This window comes from Carassius gibelio, chromosome B2 (genome assembly GCF_023724105.1).
Source record: "Carassius gibelio isolate Cgi1373 ecotype wild population from Czech Republic chromosome B2, carGib1.2-hapl.c, whole genome shotgun sequence".
NCBI classification, from domain to species: Eukaryota; Metazoa; Chordata; class Actinopteri; order Cypriniformes; family Cyprinidae; genus Carassius; species Carassius gibelio.
Window position 1 is genome coordinate 6358894 of NC_068397.1, and position 23012 is coordinate 6381905.

Below are 23012 nucleotides of genomic sequence, written 5' to 3' on the forward strand. Positions count from 1 at the left end.
TGGATGAGCAAATATTGTTTAGACTGACATCCAGAATGTGGGTCTGGAAGCCAAAACAGGTTGCCAGCTGCATCTAAGCTTGATTAAATAACAAACGCAATGAATGTGCAGATATCTACATGGCTCAAATATTTCTGGTGGACACCTTTATTGACGCACTGTAAAAATATCCAGCTATTTACAATCTGGCTCAACTGAAAGAATCACTTTAACGAGTCAATGAATGAATCAAAACAGTTATGCACAATTATTAAGGAACAGTTCACACAGAAATCAGAATTTCCTTGCGATTCCGTCTCCCTCGGGCCTTCCCAGAAGTAGATGAGTTTGTTTCATCATCGGAACAGATTTGGAGAAATGTAGCATTGCATCACTTGCTCACCGATAGATCCTCTAAAGTGAATGGGTGCCGTCAGAATGAGAGTCTAAACAGCGGATAAATCATCACAATAATCCACAAGTAAGTAGTCTGCAAACAAATCCATCAAGACTGAAAACATGAGCCCTAAATCTCTACTATTAAAAGTAATCTCGTCTGAATCAGGAGAGACATATGCACATATCTATTTACAAGCAGTCCAAAACAGTTCTAAAAAAACATGTCAGAGGATTTTGATGTGAGAAGACAACAGGAGATGGACTTTTTCACAGTGTTACTATGGATTACGGACATGTATTTTGGCCAGATATTATGGATTAAAACATCTTAAAAATGGATTTGTTTCCTATAGGTATGCAGCTTTTCGCGTGCATGATTAATGTATTTTCCGGACTATAAGTTGCAATTTTTTTTCATAGTTTGGACGGTCCTGCGACTTATAGTCAGGTGCGACTTATTTATCAAAATTAATTTGACATGAACAAAGAGAAATGAACTAAGAGAAATGAACCAAGAGAAAACATTACCGTCTACAGCCACGAGAGGGCGCTCTATGCTGCTCACTGATCCTGTAGTCTACACTGAAAACAAAGAGCGCCCTCTTGTGGCTGTAGACGGTAATGTTTTCTCTTGGTTCTTGGTTCTAAATAAATGCGACTTATAGTCCAGTGCGACTTATATATGTTTTTTTCCTTGTCATGACGTATTTTTGGACTGATGCGACTTATACTCAGGTGCGACTTATAGTCCAAATCAGCTGTTTGGACTCTCATTCTGATGGCACCCATTCACTAAAGAGGTTCCATTGGTGAGAAAGTGATGTAATGCTACATTTCTCTAAATCTGCTCTGATGAAGAAACAAACTCATCTAGATTTTGGTGGGTGAGTACATTTCTGATCATTTTCATTTTTGGATGAACTGTTCATTTAAGAAAATGACATCATCTCTGAATAATCTACATGAAGCGTATTAGCTAGGAGAAATGAAACAATCAGTGAAATGTAATTAATAGGAGGTCAATTAATCAAAGACGAAATATTCATGAAGAAATGTTTCAAAAAACAAATGCATGAAAGGATTGGTGAATGAGGAAAGTCGGGAGAAGAAAAAGTGCGAAGTGAGGGTTGTGCTTTCTGACAGTGTCCTTCAGGAAGGTCAGCCATCTGCTTTCTTCAAGCCTCTTCCCATAAGGCATGCAAACACCGTCATCACCATCTTGGGGTTGACCTCCACAAGGTCATCGGGCAGGGCATACACCCTGACTCCGATTTTTCGCGCCACTGAGATTGCATATCTGCGAGTGGGAAGCAGAGATACGGATAAGGTTGGCGTCAGATGTGTATCGGGGTAATTTATGAGGAGCTGTGGGGAGAACTTACTTTGCATTGTTTAGCCTGTCCTCTGGCGTCAGCTCTCCGGTCTTCACCATCTCGTATTTGATGGTTTTGGGCACGATGGTGTCGATCAGATCAATCACTGGCAGGCTAGTGCTGATTGATTTATCCTGGAATGACAGATTACAAAGAAGGTTTAAGTGAAAAAACATTTCAACTTGGGCATGTTTGATATTGAATTCATTGATAGTGAACGGGATTCACCTTGAAGCTGTTAATATAGGAGTCTTTCTGGCCTTGTTTCAAGGTGTTGTTCACCCAGTCAATGATAACTTGATCGCTAACTTTTTCCCCATCACCGATGTCAGACAGAACCTTCAGTGTGTACCTGCGGGAGTTATTCATTGTAATGAACTGACTAAATAATTCATATCAGCAATATTCAACAAGAATAGATGTGACCATAACATAACCATCTCCATACGGCATATATATAATCAATACTTTTATTCAGCAGGGATGCATTAAACTGACCAAAGGTGAGAGTAAAGAAATGTATAATATAACAAAAGAAAATTTTATAACAATTAAATTCTGTTCTTCTGAACTTTCTATTCATCAAATTCTAATTAATTATTTCAGCCTTATCCTAATCCTATATAATAAATAAATAAATAAGTTTGCAATTTCAAACGAATTATACAAAATTTTTATTAGATTATACACACACACACACTGTATATATATATATATATATATATATATATATATATATATATATATATATATATATATATATATATATATATATATATATATATATTAGTGCTGTCAAATAACTAATTACGATTAATTGCATCCAAAATTAAAGTTTTTGTTTACACAATATGACTGTATACTTTGCATATTTATTATGTATATATTAATACAAACACATGCATATATTTTAGAAAAATATGTTGTTAACATATATATATATATATATATATATATATATATATATATATATACACATATACACACACACATCTATCTATCTATCTATCTATATATATATATATATATAATATAAGAATATAAATATATAATTGTATATATATGTAATTATTTTCAAAATATATACTGTATGTGTGTATTTATTTATATTTATATATAACACACACATACACACACACATATATATATATATATATATATATATATATATATATTATAATTATCTAATTATTGTAATTATTTTATTAATATATAATTGTATATACATGTACTTATTTTCAAAATATATACTTTATGTGTGTATTTATATATTTATATATTATATAACACACACACACAAACATATATACAATAAAATATAAAATAAAGATCCACCCATATAAGAAAAACTCAGTGGCGAGTAAGCAGGTAGAAAAAAATATTAGATTAAAGGTGCTGTATGTAAGATTTTAACTCTACTAAAGCATAAAAATACCATAATATGCTTGCTGATATTTAAGAAACATGCCAAGTTAACATACTTGTTAACGGAATGTCTGTAGTTGTTTTGGTTTGTCAAACCCGCCCACTGGTAGTTAATCCAATTGTATTTCGGCATCCTGGGTTGACAGTTGGTGGAAAACACTGTGTAATTCATTAAAGTGGGGGTGAAATGCTTGTTTTCACTCAATATCATGTTAATCTTGAGTACCTATAGAGTAGTACTGCATCCTTCATAACTCCAAAAAGTATTTAGTTTTATTATATTCATAAGAGAAAGATAGTCTGTATCGATTTTTCCCGGAAAAACACGAGCGCCTGGAGGCGTGACGTGTGGGCGGAGCTAAAGAATCACGAGCGCCAGTTGCGTTGAGAGCGTTTGGAAGCTGTGACAGCTGTGAAGGCTGAAACTGAACGAGAGCTGCAGCAGCAAGGACTCGCTCCGAGCGGGGCTCGAACCCGGGTCTCCGATGGGAGGCGGACACACTAACAAGGAGGCAGAGATATTTGAAGCAGTTTTACTCACCGCCTGCAGTTCAAACACACAATCGTGACCCATTTTCGTTGGGATTGCATCATCCTTAAGAAATAAACGATACGCAAATCCGGCGTCAAACTGGGCCTTGTTTTTAAAACAAGCATCTTTGAAATGCAGGGAACAAACACAAACACTTGCACAACTCTGTTGATGCTCTGTAAAAATAAACTCCATCCACTGGTCCCTTAATGCTGTTTTTTCTTTGGTAATCTGTGCAGGGTTGTCTTGCCCTGGCAACTAAAAACACACTCCTTTTGTGACATTTCGCGACGCTCTCGCTCTGATCAGTGATTGTCTGTGCACAGCCTCTCTCTGCTCTGCTATACGGGAGCACGCGCTCTTCCGGCAGAAGTGCATCAGGACCCATATAAGGAAATTCCGCTCCATCTAACGTCACACAGAGCCATACTCGAAAAAAACTTTCCGAAACTTGTGACAAACCGGAAGGAGTATTTTTGGAACAGAAATACTCCTTCAAACGTACAACTTAATTTTTGAAACTTTGTCCATGTTTAGCATGGGAATCCAACTCTTTAACAGTGTAAAAAACTCAGTATGCATGAAATAGCATTTCACCCCCCCTTTAATTGTCAAGTGCACTTGTTTATGTTTGTGTCATCAATCTGGCAACCTGCGTGCTTCAAGTCTGAGGAGGAGGGGTCGGGTGAAAAAAAAAATCTCCATTATTTTGAATTTGGACTGTAATACCTAGTTCAACCACTCTGTGTCAGTCCTACATACAGCACCTTTAATACAAGTCATATGAATTTTCCACAAATTCGGCAAAATGTAAAATAGTTACAAATTGCCATTGGACTGTGTTGAATCCTAAACTGTAAAAATAAAGTACCTTCTCATTAACTGCCAGACCAACGCAAGGGTGTGCATGGAGCTTCCTTCATTGATATTCTCACCACCGATTCCTACTAAGGAAAACTTTGCTTCCTTTTTGCCCAGTGCGACCGCATAATTACAATTCTCAAGCTACAAAACAAACATATGTCAACCAAATTAACATGACATGTATAATTCAACCCTAACAACTGCAGGTCTCCATACATAAATAGCATTTTTTGATGAAGAAAGCATGCATTTTGAATTCTGAACGCAGCTAGCCGGTACCCTGAGGCAGCTGTGCAAATCATTTCAGCAGGGACACAAATTCAACATGTTGCAATACAGCCGTATTTAATTTGCTGTCAGAAACAAATAGATTTTGACCCATTATTAATGTGATGTAAGAAAAAAAAAAATCTGACTGAAATGTGAGCCAGTTGTTCAACACATTCAGTAGCTTCTTGTTCTTTTTTTAAACTCTGATATAAAACTTCAATACAAACCTTCTTCATGTTGGATCCCAGTATAGGATAGGGAGGTCTATTAACTCGAGTCCAGTTAACAGGAACCTGGATTCTCTCATACAGCTGAAGAATGATGAGACCGTCTTGCAGATCACTGGAGAAGAAGATGGTAATGATGAAATTCACTCTCTTGGTTATAATGTGCTCAGGTAAAGACAATGAATCAATATGAGTTGTGTTTAAAGGTGCAGACCACCACTGATTTGTCAGGAAGTTTCTTCATAACACACCATATTAAATCTGCTTGTTATACCATTCACCAGATGAAAACTGTATATATAATCACTTAATAGTTTGAAAAAGTAAGTGATAGTCCACCTTTACTGTCTGTGATAAACAGTATGATCCACAATTTTATTCATATCTATCGTACAAATGAAACATTACAATATTGTTATATGGTTACAGCCCAAAGAAATTCCAGTCACTCCTTTTCATCTATCGATTAATATAACAATAATTCCTGTTTAATCTTTTACCACACTGTTAATATAAAGTAAAAGTAATTTGAAGGAAATTTTCTGGAATTTGGAACGTTTAACTTGCATTTGATTGTACTTTAGAGTTAATGGAAATGTCCATGAAATTAATGTAACACCAAAAAAAAAAAGAAAAAAAAAAAAAAAAGAAAGGTCTGCTAAATAAAGTAATATGAATCTAAATGTATGCACAGGTTACAGTATGTGCCCAAATGTAATACTTTGGGAAGTTTAAGCATTGCCAATATGGATGCCTGCCTTAGAAAGAACTACTAATAACTATAAAATAATATTTTGTATATAACACCATAGCATACCATCTCACAACCTCCCTGCAGATCCATCATTTAGGTATGAATAAAAAGTAATAAACTAAAGTCTTATGTGTTCCCTATTGGTTTATACTGTTTTTAGCTTTTGATTCCAGGGCCAAGACTAGTCCTTATGTTTCAGTGTCGCTGTAGAAAGCTCTGGCATTACTGTAAGCTGGAACAGATGGCTGTGTTACCTGTACAGGTGATTGACATGTGGAGCAACTCCCAGAGAATTCATCCAGTTTCTGAACGTCCTGTCCTCTCGTGTTTCCCCTGCAGTCAATGGGATTCATTTTCAAGATTATTATGCATTTTAAATGTTTTTATATGTTGACTATTTTGATTGGATGTCCGTGTTTATACCATACTCACATAATAAGCACAAACTGTCCACCATCTCATAAAATTAAATTGGCTACTTTGGCTGTGGTACCTTTATGATTTCTATATATAGACTGACAAACCAACATTAATGTGGGTAGTCATATGCTAATGATTTTTTTTAGTTGTAGTTTTCATAAAAGTGAACTAGGGATGAAGCCAGATCTAAAAAAGCTAGATTAGTTTCCCATGATAAACTCTTAGTAAATACGTTTTTAATAAAGCCATTTAAACCTGAATGATTACATGATTACATGATGATAGTCTGAGCTAAATATTATTAGTTTGCACAATAGACCTTTGTCATAATTAACAATAAAACCAGGCTGCGGTTTGAATAAATATTGTTATGAATGAAGCAATGGACATGACGGTAAAATTATAATTTTTCTCTTTTTGCAATGTAAATGGAAGAGAAAAGGCAGTTAACAGGTTCTGGCAAATCTACTTATGTGTAGGCTTGATGGCATTGACTACTGTATTCAAGGAGACAGAATGAAGAAGAAAAAGGAACAATCAGATCAGGAGGACAGAAGAGAGATAAACAGACAGTGAGATGAACCCAGTGACCCCAATTACTGATGTCACGTGTGACCCTCTTACACACACGTGCAGAACAGCCACAGCACGCCCCCTGCTGCTCACTCAGAACACTGCACGTGCTTTAACTCGCCAATAAACCGCAACGCCTCCAGAGCGTGCAAGGAAAACCTCGATAAGATCAGTTCAATAATTATGTATTCATAAAATGTAACCTGTAAGCGATTATCTTGAAACCTCACCTATGACGTCACTCTAAGTCACTTTACATTTGAACGTTTCCTGTTTGTTATCAGGTTTTATGAATTAATCTTGTAAGAAAAAAAAAAAGCTCAAAAATATGGTAGGAAACAATACACTATTAAGTTATTATTATTATTATATCTAGCTTTGTGTTACAAAATAATAATAATAAGAAGAATATGTAGGTGGTGAAGATAATACAGCCATTGCAAAATAAAGATTAAAATACAGACTTCTTTTTAAACTTGTATGCCGTTATGAATGAAGTGCTTTCATGGATGCAGTTGTTTGAGTATGTTTCTTGTTTTGATCATTGGAAATGTCTGTTTGGTAATTCAGACAGGATGTGAGCTCAGATGTAGAGCAAAGATAAGGCAGCATCATTCATCACAGGCAGTCAGCCAGCTCTCCGAAACACCAGAGAGCCCCAGGCTGCATACACAACACCTTTCTCACGTCCCATGTTTGGCACATCCACATATCAAAAATAATGCAACTCACCCTCAATTGTATAATCAATGCCATTACTGGCGGCTCGGTTCAAGGCCGGGTACATGTTGAAAAGATTGGCTACAAAGGCCATGTTGAGCTTCTGGTTTCCTGCCACCACATCACTGGGAGTGACAAACTGTCTGCAGTCCAGACGATCCGCCTGCTTCAGCATCAGCTCTGCTCGCCTTTCATCATCACGCTCCTAAAACAGACACTTATTAAACCTAAAGAACTAGAGATCTGGAGCAGTGCTCTAAAGCAGGTGATTATCTAAAAGACATCTGCTACGTGATTAATGGATGTTCTGTAGCACAATAATAGGACAATATGAGGTGTAACATTACAAACAATACGCTTTACACCCACATTCAGTCACTTTCCTTGACATGAAAAATAGACCCTATTTGCATGATTTTCCCCATACAGTATAAACATTGTTTTGCACAAAATGTAGTTAGTAGTATAGTTTTTATTAATTTTTGAATCCATTTTTTAATCACATAGTTGTGCTATATGTCGACGCACTAACATATTGGAGCCGAAATAAGATCTCAAGTGAAAGTTTGCATTGTCTGAATAAAATTTAAGTGTTTCTTGCTTATACAAAACCTTCTGTGGCACTTATGTGCTCTAAGGGTTCTCTAGGTGATTGTAAGGCCATTCAATTATTTAAAAATTATACTTTAACCAGTTTTAGAGTAAAATTCAATAAGTCATTTGGGGTGTCAATAGCAATGAGAATCACCATCGATAATAACTGATAAAAACCGATTATAAGCAAAACATTATGCATTATGATGAAAAAAAATATTTTTGTTTTTATTTATCTTTTTTTTTTAAAAGTAAATTGTGATAATATGTTCTTCATGGTATTTTGGCACGTCATTCTTAGGCTTAAGGGTGTCTTTGTTGCACATGCAACATGTACTTACTATATTCATAACAAATAATTATGCATAATTACATGCAAGTAACCCTAATCCAAAATCTAATCATAACCCTAACCATATAGTAAGTACATGTAGCTAATTAATATTACTCAGTACTTAAATGTGGGATTATACTGTAACAAGGACACAGTGAATAGTTATATTCTACCCAGAATTCGTCTGACCTTAAAGATGTCAATAATTTAAAACGACAGACAACAAAACTGCAGTGTATGCTTACTGAGAAGCGGAGCTGGGGATGGAGAAGGATAACTGGCTCCTGAATAATACTGAATGGACCTTATATAAGGAAGACGTGATAGGCGTCATATTCTTTTAGGTAGACATGGATCATCTGAGAGTCACTAATGTGATTTGTGGTGAGATGTGCAGCAACCTGGACAAGGTCTTTGTTGTATTTTGGGGTGTCAAAACCAAAAAGGGATTCGAAAAATAGTTATAGTGCTATAGCAATAGAAATTTTCACCACAAATATGTATAATTCATAGACGAATAAACCTGTCCAATTCTGATTTACAAAAACAAACCCAACACTCATAACCGCTCTCCCTTTTTTAGGTCCTTGTCTTGTTGTTTTTCGTTCTCATATTTCCCTTGGCTTTGTTTGGGCAGCAATCAGTGTTGGGTGTCAAAAAGTCAAGAAGTTTCTTATCTGCACTACATCATGTCATTAAGTGCTAAACAGTCACTGACACAGGAAACGAATCAGCATATTGACTTCCTCAGTAAAAAAGGCAAAGGCTGCCGAGCGAACATTCAGAAGGACTTACATTGAAACCAGACATGTCAATGTCAATCCTCATCTCGTCATCCACGTCTCCTTTAGGCGAGATCTGATTGAGCAGGTGGAAATATGCCCTGGAGTCCTGAGAGCAGAAAAAGGCTCTGTTTAGTTACACAAGTCAATCTTAACTGACATAAAAATTAAAACTCATAGAATTTGATGTCAAACCTGATCAAAGGCTGGACTTTTATGCTGCCTATAGGCCTGTGATTCATTTACCATATGGTATATACTTTAAATATATATTTAACAAATATATATTAACATGTATGTACATATATATTTCATAAATCCAAAAATATTTATACACTAAATGTATTTTTCTTAAACCCTGAAGTGCATTTTGTAATATATTTTTGGGTAACACTTTAGAATACTGTTTCTTACTTACTGAATAACTAATAAGGAATTATTGAAGAACTAACAGGTGATTATTCATTAACACTTAACTCACTACTGTTAACTACTAAGGAAGATGTGTTAACTAATCAGTATTAATATAATTTTATGATTGTGTTAAGTAACAGTTAGCTAATCAATAACTAATGAATTCTTTCATACCTCCTGAAGAAATACTATTAATTATCTACTAGTTAGGGTTCAAGAAAAATAACTATGAAGTAACTACTAATGAACAGTTATACGCAAATAATCACTAAAATAATCAGGCTGTGTCCCACAAATCATGTCCTTGAGTAAAAGTACAGATACCCCAATAAAATATTTCTCCAGTGAAATTATACGTAGGCCTGTTTATTTTCAAAATGACTTGAGGAAAAGGACAAGTACAAAGTACTACTGCACTAGCAACATTGTTACACTCCACTTATTAGCCTATAATGGAAATTAAATATGCATTTTGTTTGCTTCTAAATGTTTAAGCTTTGATTATAAAATGTTTGCTAAATTAGTTTAAATGTGGGCAGTATACATGTTAAAACTGAATAAAATATGAATTATATGATAATTCTTTATTAATTACTAAAGGGTTCACTATAATTTCACTATAGGCCTGCTGTTTCAGGTTCAAAATAAGTCCTGCAGAATTATTTGATAATTTATATTTATTACTAATTTGTTACCTGTATTTTCACTTTTTCTCAGGCTTTGCCTTACATACAGAAATTGAATTAATGGTAATGTGGTATATGCTGAGGAGGCACACATACAGTATAAAATATAAAAACTAAGGTAATTTTCTCAAAGCACTGGAGTCGTGGTGGGGTTCCTACTGGAAGCTGATTTCTTACAAAACACACTCACAAAACAATTCACTACACAGGCAAAACCTCTGTTAAATGTATTGCATTTATTAATGTTGCATTTTCATACTACTACTACTGCTAATAACTTTTATATGAAAGGGTCACAATTCAATGAAACTGTGTATAACTGTTCATTAGTAGTTATTTCATAGTTATTTTTCTTCAACCCTAACTAGTAGATAATTAATAGTATTTCTTCAGTAGGTATGACAGAATTCATTAGTTATTGATTAGCTAACTGTTACTTAACACAATCATAAAATTGTATTACATACTGATTAATTGTTAATGAAAAACTACCTGTTAGTTCTTCAATAAGTCCTTATTACTTCTGCAGTAAGTAAGAAACAGTATTCTAAAGTATTACCTATTTTTGCATTTGAAGGTATGCACTAAATATGTTTTAAATTCTGAAAATATATGACCTTTATCTATGCTATTTGTAATTAATATATTTTAATTCACTACAGTTGATATTCACTACAGTTCAAAAGTTTGGGGTCTCTTTTGTTTACCAAGGCTGCAATTATTTGATATATATATACATATATATATATAAAATGGGGTGATGTCAATTTTCAGTAGCAACTGATAATGATGACATCTTTAATGAAGCTTCTAAACTACCTTAATGTCGTCACTGAAGTTTCTGATTGGTTCCCAGCCAGCAGCTTTGAGGTGATAGTTGACCCATCGCAGCAAAAGGTCCTCGGGGGACATTGACATCAGGTGGTCCAGATCCTCTGACTCATCCAGCAAAGCAATTAGAGCTACAGAGGCATAAATACACAGACACGTGTTACTCAAACCTCTTAAGAGGCATAAATCAGTCACTCACGCACATGCATGCTTTTATTTATTTATGGCAGCAATCAACACCCCATTGGACAGCACCACGATTATAAAAATCGCAATTTGTGCTATTGCAGCAGAGTATTGACCTTCATTGCGTGAGATCTCAATGTCAGCGAAGAGGCCGATTTTTATGATTTGCCAGAGGAGGCCAAGCACGAGGTGAGGGGTTCCTGCTTTCATGTCCTGAGCATCGATGTTGACCACCGTGCAGCCAATAGCTGACGCAGAGTTGAGAGCCAACACCAAATTCTCCTGTAGAAATAACAGATAGTACAGATTTGTTGTCAAAATATAATGCACACATCTTTTATCCGAAAGCGTCTGAAGGCACATTCACACTAGAAGTATTGTTAACAATCGTTTTGATTCTGTGAGAATAGTGGCGTCCACACCACAACTATAACAGTAAGAAAACAAATAAACAAGAGTCACTTTCAGCAAATCAGAAAAGTGAATCACTTTAAAAAGCTGGAGCATTAAATGACAGATGCCTAAACTGCTGCACACGCTTATAATAAACAGAACATTATCGTGTGATGTTATGGATGCTATATATAGATACTGTTATCTATATAGCTGTCATTTTCAGTGTGTGTGGGTCTAAAGATGATAAACATACAGAAAGTGCATTAGGAAGAATCTCACAAAACTTATAAAGAATGGTTCTTATAAAAAACTTATAAAAATATGTATTTGCATGTATTCATACAATGATGCATTAAAAATATTAATATATTGTAGCATTATCATGTGGTGGTGTGGATGCTTATGTTAGGATTTTAAATATAGCTATATCTATAACAATATAGTGAGATCTATATAGCTATCATGCTTATTGTAAACTGGTTTTAAAGATCATTTAATAGCACACAGCAATATAAAAGATAGATAAAGCACATTGAGGTTATCTTAAAAAACTAGTTAAGAACATGTCCTGGTTATTTTTCTCCCAGAAATAAGTGTTAATGGGTCTTAGAGATAATTTAATAGCACACAACAATATAAAAGATACATAAAACGCATTGAGGATATCTTAAACAACTAGTTAAGAATATGTCTAGGCTTCGTGTGAGAGGTAGGTTTAAGGGAAAACATTAGGGTAAAGGGATAGAAAATACAGTTTGTAAAACATGCATGAAAACCCAACATGTGTGTGTGTGTGTGTGTGTGTGTGTGTGGTAGATTGACCTATCGAGAGAGATTTTCAAAGATCTGCTTTTTTGATGTTTGTTGGGTTACAAATGTGAGAATGCTTACGGTCATTGTAAACGGAGTGCACTTCTTGGTGTTGATGACCCGCTCATCAATGGTGTCTGCCTGTGAGAGGTTGATCATTTTGCTGTAAAGAGACAGCCGAGATGTTGTTAAACATGAACTGGTATTTATCAGGAACTGTGATGAATAATGAATCCCTCTGTGCATTTAACAGCATAACAAACATTACACAGTTCATCTCATATTACCACAGCAATATTCCGTCTTTCACAGATTTGAATAAGCTGTCAGTCTCCGGGTTCATCGGGATCAGATGCTTGCAGTCAGGATCGTCTGCCAAGGACTTATTGATCCAGTTCACAAAGGCCACTTTTTCTTCATCTGAGAACGGATTCAAAAACCAAACATTAGTAAAATGGCATTTGGTCCACATGTGTCAGGGGTCATTCATTGACAAATGTCAAATAATTCAGGTTTTCACTTGTTCTGAAGTAGTGCTCAAGTATAGCAGAAACATTTTACACATGTCCAAGTGAAACAGGATATTCAATATGAAAATATGTAGAGCTGGACTTGATTTTATGCCGCAGGAATTCCTTGGATGGAGAAAGTTGGGCATTTTATAGCAGAATGGAGGTGGGCAAACATTAGATAACCCGTTTCTACATAAAACCCAGAAATGTGCATAACTGTGCATAAATGTGCATAACATAACTAAGCACATTATTGTTTCACAGTGACTTCCATGAGGATAAACGCAACCACCTGAGTAAGAATGCTGAGTTCCTTCACTTGAGATCTTCGATGTTCCTCCAAACGAACGAATCCCATCCCGCCTGGAGATGACCTTGCGGAAAGTTTCTCTCACCTCTTTGCTTCTCATGTCTTGGTAAATCTGAAGAGCAAAGCGAGATCTCAGCTTTCAAAGTGCGTGGCACAATCAACAGATCAGGCCCTTTGACCAGCTCACCAGCATTTTAAGATAAGACAAAAGCCATAGCCAGGCTTACCGCAACAAACTCTTCAAAACTGATCTTCTCGTCTTTGTTGGTGTCCCCTTCCATGAACTTCTCCACAATCTCCCGTACCTTGTATCCAGGAATGTTAAAGCTGGCCTCTCGAAAGAGCTCCTGAAGTTCAAAATCGCTCACATAGCCACTGTTATCAATATCTGCAATGAAAAAACGCCAGTTTGCGTTGACAGTTGTCCATTCTTGCAGCAAACGGTTGGACATAATACTTCAGCATTACAATTATATGTTTAGAATTGCGTGAGGCAATGCTTAGCCGTAAAAAAAGACATTTATAGTCAGTTATTGCAGCTTTGATAATGTTTGACAAGTACCAAGTCAGATGATCCAAACTCGTTCCAATGCACAGTTTGCTAAGACTACAGCGAGATTCAGACAGAATTGAACTGACCGATTTTGTTGAAAGCCTCTCTCAGGTCCTCCAGATCTTCTCGGGAGATCTGTGTCACTTTGCTGTCCATGCTGTTCTCTATGCAGCAGTTCTCACCATGCAAAAGACCTGCCTAAAAAGTCCACACAGAGAGTTTGCGTGGTGTAAAACCTGTTTGCCCACAGCTGTATCTCTATGATAAGCAAATCCATGGTGGACACAACTGGTAAAAACACAGTTACAGACGTGTGCTACCTTCCAAAAGTGTGGGTTTCTTATGCACACAAAACATTGTTTTATTGAAAATACAGTAAAAACTGAAATATTATTATAACTTCAAATAACTGTTCTCTTTTTGAATATATTTTAAAATGTCATTTATTCTTGTGATGCAAAGCTGAATATCCAGCAGCAGCCATTACTCCAGACTCCAGTCACGTGATCCTTCAGAGATCATTCTAATTGGCTAATTTGCCACCCAAGAAACATTTGTCAATATCATCAGTTAAAAACAGCTGAGCTAGGATTTTTTTTGTTGAATACAATTCAAAATCTATTTGAAACTGAATTTAACTTAATTTCACTTTTAATCAAATTAATTAGTTTATGTATTAATAATAAAACATTCATATTGAAATATTCATGCAAATTAAACATGTTACTGGCCTTACATTTTTCTATGTTATATAATGTTTAATTTGTAAATTATCTTTATTTATTTATTTATTTATTTTTTAAATCAGCATTAAACGTTTAGGTTTTAGCATATTTAATCACCATTTGCCTTTACCCTGTTGGTTTTAAATCATGCTAAGATGTAATAAATGCATTTTAAAAGTACTGTACAAATAATATGAGACTATATAAAAGCTGCAAGACACAAAACAAGAGAATTAGCTAAACGCTATGAAGTCACACCACATGACGTGTCAACATCCCAGCGGTGTTTCACGTCAGATCCACAGATATAAGTCTTCAATCATCAATCACAGAAATATTACTGAATAAACAACATTCTGCGAAAACGGGAGCTATTGAACACATTAACATCAGCAAAATTCGCAGCGACTAGATTGTGAATTAAATCAAAGCTTCATGGATGCTGCCATTACATTAGGCTAACAGTTATATGAAAACGATACCTTTCTCCTAAACGTCTCAAGACTAAACTTGAGATTAACCTGGAAAAGATGTTAATATTCCAGTCGAGACGTTGACAGCGTCGCCCGTCCTCTCCAGAGCGTATGTGGAGATGTGTTAGGTAAGGAAAGAGACCTTTGACCCCGTAATGTCTGTTAAAGGCGATGGCTTCGTACTAACACAGATCTGGAGTTAACGTTTAACACCCAAACGAACGCTGTGTCAGCTGAAGCTGTCATGACATTTGCTTTTTGTACTTACTCTAGCTGCGAAAGTGACACGTGAGAGGCTATACTTTATCATTCACTTGACACTTGTCTATAATTTTGTGACCTAACAAAACGACTTCACATTTCACTGGTTTTGTTAACTAGCTTGACACTCACTGCACAATACTCACACACAAATACACACATCCGTAAACCTGCAAGGCTTCTTTGATTTATGGGAAAAGAGCTATTTAATTGTTAATATAACTAGAGTGATTAGATACAGAAGCAGATTGAAAGTACAGGAGAGCTGCCTGCTGCCTTGTAATCAGACCTTATCAGATGACCTGATGATGGATCGAAGGAAGGAATCAGAATGACCTGGAAAACAACATTCTAGCACTTTAGTGTCCCTCCCGCGCTGTTCAACTCACTGGAGACCGAACAAGAAACCTCAGCTGACAGATGTTTGACAGCAGATCTTCATGTTTTAAGCATGACCCTAAACACTACAGTACTAGCACATGGTGAGGATGGAAAGAAACCTCATTTCATGACTAAAAAAGTACAGTTTAATGACTGAAACATTATAAAAGTACTCTACAAATAGTTAAGGTGTAGATTATAAAAGGCTGCAAAATATTGCACCTGGGCAAAAAAAAGAAAAAAAGAAAAGAAAAAGAAGATTTGAAAGTAAAAACAAATTCTGAAAAAAGGGGGAAAAAAATGTTGTCATATATTTAAAGGTAAAAGCAAGTTGAGCCAAACTCATAATCTGCAGTAATAAATTAATTGGACTTTGACCACTTTGAACTTTGAGAATTATATAATAAGAATGAAAACATTCTTTAGTGTTACATTGTTATGCGGTTAATGACTTTATAAGTAAACATAGATGATGCAAACAGTACAATAAATCACACACATTAGCACAGAAACTAGTGTAATTTTAGAAAACAACAACCAACAGAATCTTTCCAGGAGAATAAGAAGTCATCATGGATTGTAATACACTTGTAATACACTGTAATACATGCAAGCTGAGTCAGTGAAACAAACCCTTAAAGTAACACACATTATATAACTTACCACTTACAAAGCTCCTCGCTTCCTGAATTAAACAACAGTTCATAGGCACTAAAAGAGCTTCGAACAATCCATAATAAAGAATCAATGCAGATTATACTCTCCTTGTGTAGTTGAAAAAAAGGTGTTTTAAAGATATTTTGGATGAATGAGCAGATAGAGAAGCAGCAGTTTCAGGGGCCAAGAATGTTTCACTGATACCCAATACTGCGCTCCCTCCTTAAGAGACTCATCAGCCTTTGGGTTGCCACCTGCATTATTGATTGCTCTGAGAAGAGGATCCGTTACCTCGTTTCCAAAGTTGTTGCTGTGGGCCGTGGGATAAGGATGTCACCAATAATTCCTCTAGTTTAATAAAATGTTACTTCAGTGGACAGTGAGGTTATGCATGTTATAGAGGTTATGTTTGATCCATGCATCACCTATTTTCAACCCTTCTGTGCAACAATGTTTCCACACAATGACACCATTCTTTTTTTTTTTTTTTTGAGTGGGTTGAAGCAATGACTTCCTTTATAGTATGGCAGGACTCCAGTGCACTGCAGCAAAGGCCTGCGTCTACTGTATTAACCTCATCTCCCTTCACAAAAACACGTGAGAGAGTGATAGAGTGAATAATAGCACCTTTGCTATACCAACCTCATTTATAAATCTGAATTATTCCATAATATGTGGGAGTTTGAATGTAGAATGCAAAAAGTGGAGGGAACAAAAAAAGAAACAAACAGCAGGTGGCGCTAACTACAAAGAATTGTAGTTGTGGTTCTGTTTTTGTCGTGAATTGACTGTCACTACGACTTTGTTTTTAATTTATGTAACAAAATTCTGCTTCCAATGATTTTAATCCCCAAGATTCTGTTTTAATACTCGGTTTTCAACATTTAGAAATGCAGAGAACCCCACCAAGACCAGCCCAGAGACCCTAGGAATAAATAAAGTCTAAAAACTTTCATTAAAAACATTAGGATGCATTTCCATTCTCAGACATTATATTTATAAAATGCATAATACATGTAAATATATTTATATTAACAATTTAATGACTTAAACTAAAAATAAGACATAAGAAATACTAGAAGGACTATGCATGCTTTATATTCATGGCAGATCTTTAAAAACCCCTAAACGCATAACATCTACACAGAAAAGTATTAAAACATGTACAGAAATGTAAAGAAAAAGAAATATGTGATACTTCATAATCTAAAATTATAACAGGTCGCGTATAAAGTGATTGAAATCTCCAAATGTTTTATGATATATAGTGCATTATGTTTCTATGTTGGTTTAACTGTCTGTATGTGTGATTTGACGGACGTCGATACGAACCAATAGTGTCATTTGTAGAAGTCAAGACGCTCTCACTCCACCAATCAGCGTTTAGAGGAGGTGGGACTTTTGGTTCTTTGCTGCCGTGTAATTCGTGCAGTACAATTAGTTATAGCGCACGCCCGGACAACAGAGCTAAGACTGGGTACCACTCTGACGGGAGATGGCTTTTCTTATGATTCAGTGCTTTTAAAATGAACTTTCTGAGGACGGCTCTTCCTTTCTTCTGAGCGCAAATGATCGCGCTCGAACGTATATCGCCATTTTACACCAGCGCGTGCACTGGACGCATAATGTTATCGGGATGAATCCCCGCCGCTTTCCATCGGTAAGCAAAACGAGATGTGCTTGACTTCGCTTTGTTTGCCGGTAAATAACATGAGCGGCATACGCTGTCTGGCATCCGAATGAAAGCCTGCGCATTGCGGTGCGGTTTGTTTTGGTTTCGTCTCGTATTTTGGAGCGTCGGGCATCCCCTCATCTCCCACGCATCACCTAATCGATAATCGATTGCGTGGACCTGGGGCAGATGTCACGCTTTCTTCTGTGCCATCATCGCTGCACGTGATACACCGCAGACCTATTTGTAACATCACTGGCTCTCCTGTGTCATAAATGAAAATCAAACCCTACCCTCTAAAATTCACACCACCATGGGAGAAGAATGCTGGCTTTGGAAGGAAACACAAGTCCTGCACGAGAAACCACCCCAAAATAATCGCCAACCCGGGAATTGTGATGAAAGTGCTACGGCGGAAGAAGATCATCATGTTTCTGGCCTATTTTCTGCTGGTGGCTTTGACCATGCTGAACCTGGCTAATTACAAATGGACCAAAGAGCCACAGCAGTGCAACCAGCCGATGCAGGGAGTGAACTTCCAAAGCAGATCAGACATCCGTCACCTTTACAAAGCCCCGCAGGTCAAGAAAAGGCAGCTGGTGTACGTTTTGACCACTTGGAGGTCTGGCTCGTCGTTTTTCGGGGAGCTCTTCAACCAAAACCCAGATGTGTTTTTCTTGTATGAGCCCATGTGGCATATTTGGCAGAAGCTGTACCCGGGGGACGCCGTGTCCCTCCAAGGAGCGGCCAGGGACATGCTAAGCTCTCTTTACAGGTGCGACTTCTCCGTTTTCCAGCTGTACAACAGTCCTGGGGGCAAGAACATTACCACTCTCGGACTGTTTGGGGCCGCCATCAATAAGGTCATCTGCTCCTACCCCTTCTGCACGTCCTACAGGAAGGATGTGGTGGGAATGGTGGACGAAAAGGTTTGTAGAAAGTGCCCTCCACAGAGTCTTGAGATGCTGGAGGAGGAGTGTCTAAAGTACAACACGATCGTGATCAAGGGAGTTCGCATTTTGGACGTCAACGTTCTGGCCCCCCTGATGGAGGACCCTTCTTTGAATCTGAAAGTGATTCATTTGGTGCGAGACCCCAGGGCGGTGGCCAACTCCAGGATCAAATCCCGGCACGGACTCATCCGGGAGAATTTGCAAGTCGTACGCAGCCGAGACCCCAAGCTTCGTCGCGTGCCATTCGTGGACCCCAACCACAAAATGAACAAAAAAGACGGGTCCGATTACCACTCCATTGGAGCCATGGAGGTGATCTGCGAACAGATGTCTAGAACTCTGAAAACCGCTCTCCAGCCTCCCGCCTGGTTCAAAGGCAAGTACATGACGGTACGCTACGAGGACCTGGTGGAGAACCCCATCAAAACGGTTCGGAGTGTTTACCGCTTCGTTAATCTCTCAGCCAATCACGACATTGAGATCTTTGCTATGAATATGACGACAGGACCGAACGCCTCCACCAAACCCTTCATCGTGTCCTCCAGGAACGCCACACAAGCGGCCAGCGCCTGGAGAACTGTGTTGAACTACCAGCAGATCAGACAGGTGGAGGAGTACTGTCAGCATGCCATGTCTCTGCTGGGATACCTGCGCGTCCGCACGGCCGGGGAGGCTAAGGATTTGAGCAGACCATTATTGACAGTGCCCAAAATATGAACCACCGCCGCCAAAGACTTTTGATGTTTTGCAGTTGTGCTGATAACAGCCTGATACTCATTCTGTACCAACTGCTATTTATGTTCAATGCTTAATGGCTCAGTGGAATGTATATGTTTGCATCATACTTTGCACAGCCACTTATTGTATGTTGGGACCAGAATATTGTCTGTGCATCACCACATGTTTGACCAAATAAGAGAAAAAAAAAAACTTTGTGTATGATGTGTCATGGATCATTAAAGCTACGCCAAGATATTTATTTAATCCAAACATTTAGATCTGGCATTCCCTGATTTCAGGACTGTTTAAACTAAAGGGACATCTATCTAAATAGCAATAGTCTCCCTGTCCCGTGTGTCTAATTTAAACCAGTTCCTGTAGACTTTTTCTCTGGGTTAACATATCCATAAACAGGTCCTTCTTGTTATGCAGTACATTTTAATGTCTTAATTTAAGGGATTAAATATTAAAACCGTTTTTAAAGGTGGAAATCATGTTGTTGTTTTTTTTTAACCCCAGTATTAAAATGAAGTGGGTGAATTTAACATGAAAACTGGCATTTATCAAAAGTATAGCTTAACCAAATATATACGTATTTCTGTCTTCCAAGCAACAACAGAAGATATATTTTTAACAATGTGTTACATGTTGTTTTGAATTACAATTACTTACACTTTATAGACAAAAACATCAGAAACATTCTTTAAACTATCTTCTTTTTTTTTGTGTTCCCCGTATAAAATCAGTCATATAGGTTTAGAACGACATGAGGGTGAATCTCTATCTATCTATCTATCTATCTATCTATCTATCTATCTATCTATCTATCTATCTATCTATCTATCTATCTATCTATCTATCTATCTATCTATCTATCTATCTATCTATCTATCTATCTATCTATCTGTCTGTCTGTCTTGTCTGTCTATCTGTCTTTCTGTCTGTCTGGCTATCTGTCTGTCTGTCTGTCCTTTTTTCTTTTGAAATATCACTTTAACTCACAAAATCCAGTTCCTTAATGACATCATCCTTCAGGAAGTGAAATGATTTTCATCAAGAAAACAGCAGTAGTATTATTAGCAGTGTATTTGATGAATTGTGTGATGTTTTGTGCTATTATTCGGTTTGCACACTCAGCAGTTCAATTATTACTATTATTTTTTTTTTGTGTGATAAAATGACAGAAATCATTAACTGTAAGTTGACACCCTCCTGTAAGTCAGTCTCTCTGAGCATGGTTAACTTTAACACTTCATTTGATCTGTTATGTAAGATCTAATGACATTTTAAGTGCTTGAGCTCAACCTGATATTTCTAAGATTTTCACTCTTTAATAGAAATGCTTACAAGTTAGGGCGCTTCAAAGGTACTGCTTAACTGGAATGACCCAATCATTGCATTAACGTGGTTTATGTAACAAGTTTTACAAGTCACTCTCAGCTGCATGCTTTCTTTCAGTTGCAAATCTAAGGCCATACAAGAAGTCTGAGTTTCCATTTTTTGATGCCGAATTGTCATCATTAATACGAATAAGGTTAGGGCCGTGCCCAGATTTGAATGTGGCTCGTAGAACTGCATTCTTAAAACATTCTTAAAACACACATTTTGTCGGCATGCAAGTCTGGTTTAATCAAAGAGGAAATTAATTTGTGATTCTCTGAACATTTCTATGACCATCTTCTCTTCTGGGTTTGGTAGGCGTAGATATCCCAACATTTTCAAAAATACAGCCTCCCTTGTAACAAAAGAGCACGTGACTGACAGTATGCAAATATTTTAACATGCAATATGCATTGCCCTCATTAACTCTGCTGGAAATCTGGAAAGATTCTATAGATTGACGGCTGTGTTTATCATCTTCTGGTCTCACATTTACGTCACAAGTTTGTCATTTAAATCATAGGGCACGTTGACACATTTTAATTGAAAATCATGGTTTCTACAAAAAAATATTATAGGCAGCACAATTGTTCCAATAACGATGATAAGGAATGTTATTTGAGCAGAAAATCAGCATATTAGAATGGTTTCTGAAGGATCACGTGACACTGACGGCTGGAGTTAATATATGATGTAAATTCAGCTTTGCATCACAGGAATAAATACCATTTTAAACAGTTATTTTAAATTATAATAATATTTCACAATATAAAAAATGCATCAAATAAAAACAGCTTTGGTGAGCATATAGTATACAAAAACAGTATATATATATATAAAAAAATACTGTGTGTATGTGAAATGTATATGTGTTTGTGTGCTTTGCTGTATCTGCACCAGTAGCTGTTTTTATATTTTCTAGTATAAACTAGGTTACCATTATGCATCTATAGTGACGTCTGTACCAGTTCAAAAGCTATTTTAAGAGCCAAGCGTCTGTAATGTCAGGGAAACGGCAATGGCAGCTGCTCTGTTCCTAACGTCATCGATGTAGACGCTTTATAAACTGTCAGCTGTAGGAGACCACAAATCTTCGCCGATCAGTCTGTCTCTCAGGGGTATCCAGTGACTATGAATCCTTGATTCTGTGAAGTGGTTTACAGCAGTGTGTGTGAGAGCCACTGAGTGATGGGAAGTCACGAGAGAGCAGCCTCTGTTCTCCACAAATAGCAGCTGCGGGTGGGGAGGCCCCTGAGGGGTCGGAGCAGGGGGCCGGGTGGGGAGTGGGTGTTGAATGGCTGGGCTTGAAGATCTGTTGGCGCTCCATGTGGGTCCCGGCAAGTGCCCCGGCCCTTCCCCATCTCTGTGCCCTCATCCTGCTGCTGTAAACAGCGACGGAGAAACCTCAAATGACTTCTGGGATGTCACTGGCTAATGATACTGTTACACTTCAAGTTAAGCAGGAAGTTTAGAATCGGGTGTTTACTGTAAATATAAGCCTCTAGTGAAATGTTTGGACACACATGACTGAAACATGTTTGAATACCAAAATTTCAGTAGTCCATATTCATGACAAGTAAATATGCAATTCTCTGAAATTGTGGTATACCACGGAAAAACCTAATATGATATTAAAAATAATCAAATTAAACTGTTGTAGTATCTTCTAATGCAATTACCCTATAATATAAATAGATTTTATAATACAAACAAATTAGTATTCATCGTCTTTTTTCACTAGAAGCTTATATTAACAGTAAACACCCGATTCTAAACATAACTTGAAGTGTGACAGTATCATTAGCCAGCGACTTCCCAGAAGTCATTTCAGGTTTCTCCGTCACTG

The 23012-nt window shown here is 36.9% G+C and overlaps 2 protein-coding genes across 3 annotated transcripts; one reads left to right on the forward strand and one right to left on the reverse strand.

Annotated features, from left to right (window-relative positions):
* Positions 1-116: 116 nt before the first annotated feature.
* LOC127950872 (plastin-1) lies at positions 117-15346 on the reverse strand. Of its 2 annotated transcripts, none has more exons than XM_052548223.1 (16): positions 15191-15346; positions 14031-14142; positions 13619-13779; positions 13374-13503; positions 12857-12989; positions 12651-12732; positions 11480-11645; positions 11166-11308; positions 9260-9355; positions 7549-7741; positions 6078-6156; positions 5070-5184; positions 4580-4713; positions 1980-2103; positions 1761-1885; positions 117-1675 (listed from the first exon to the last, which is right to left on the reverse strand). In XM_052548223.1, exons 2-16 carry the CDS (start codon positions 14098-14100, stop codon positions 1537-1539), a joined length of 1890 nt encoding a protein of 629 aa, XP_052404183.1. In that variant the 5' UTR covers positions 14101-14142; positions 15191-15346; the 3' UTR covers positions 117-1536. The 2 variants fall into 2 exon arrangements, with proteins under 2 accessions (XP_052404183.1, XP_052404182.1); XM_052548222.1 differs by having other exon boundaries at positions 15152-15312.
* A 2520-nt stretch (positions 15347-17866) lies between these two features.
* LOC127950873 (carbohydrate sulfotransferase 2-like) lies at positions 17867-20277 on the forward strand. The gene has a single exon (XM_052548225.1). It carries the CDS (start codon positions 18389-18391, stop codon positions 19781-19783), a length of 1395 nt encoding a protein of 464 aa, XP_052404185.1. The 5' UTR covers positions 17867-18388; the 3' UTR covers positions 19784-20277.
* The last annotated feature ends 2735 nt before the right edge of the window (positions 20278-23012 follow it).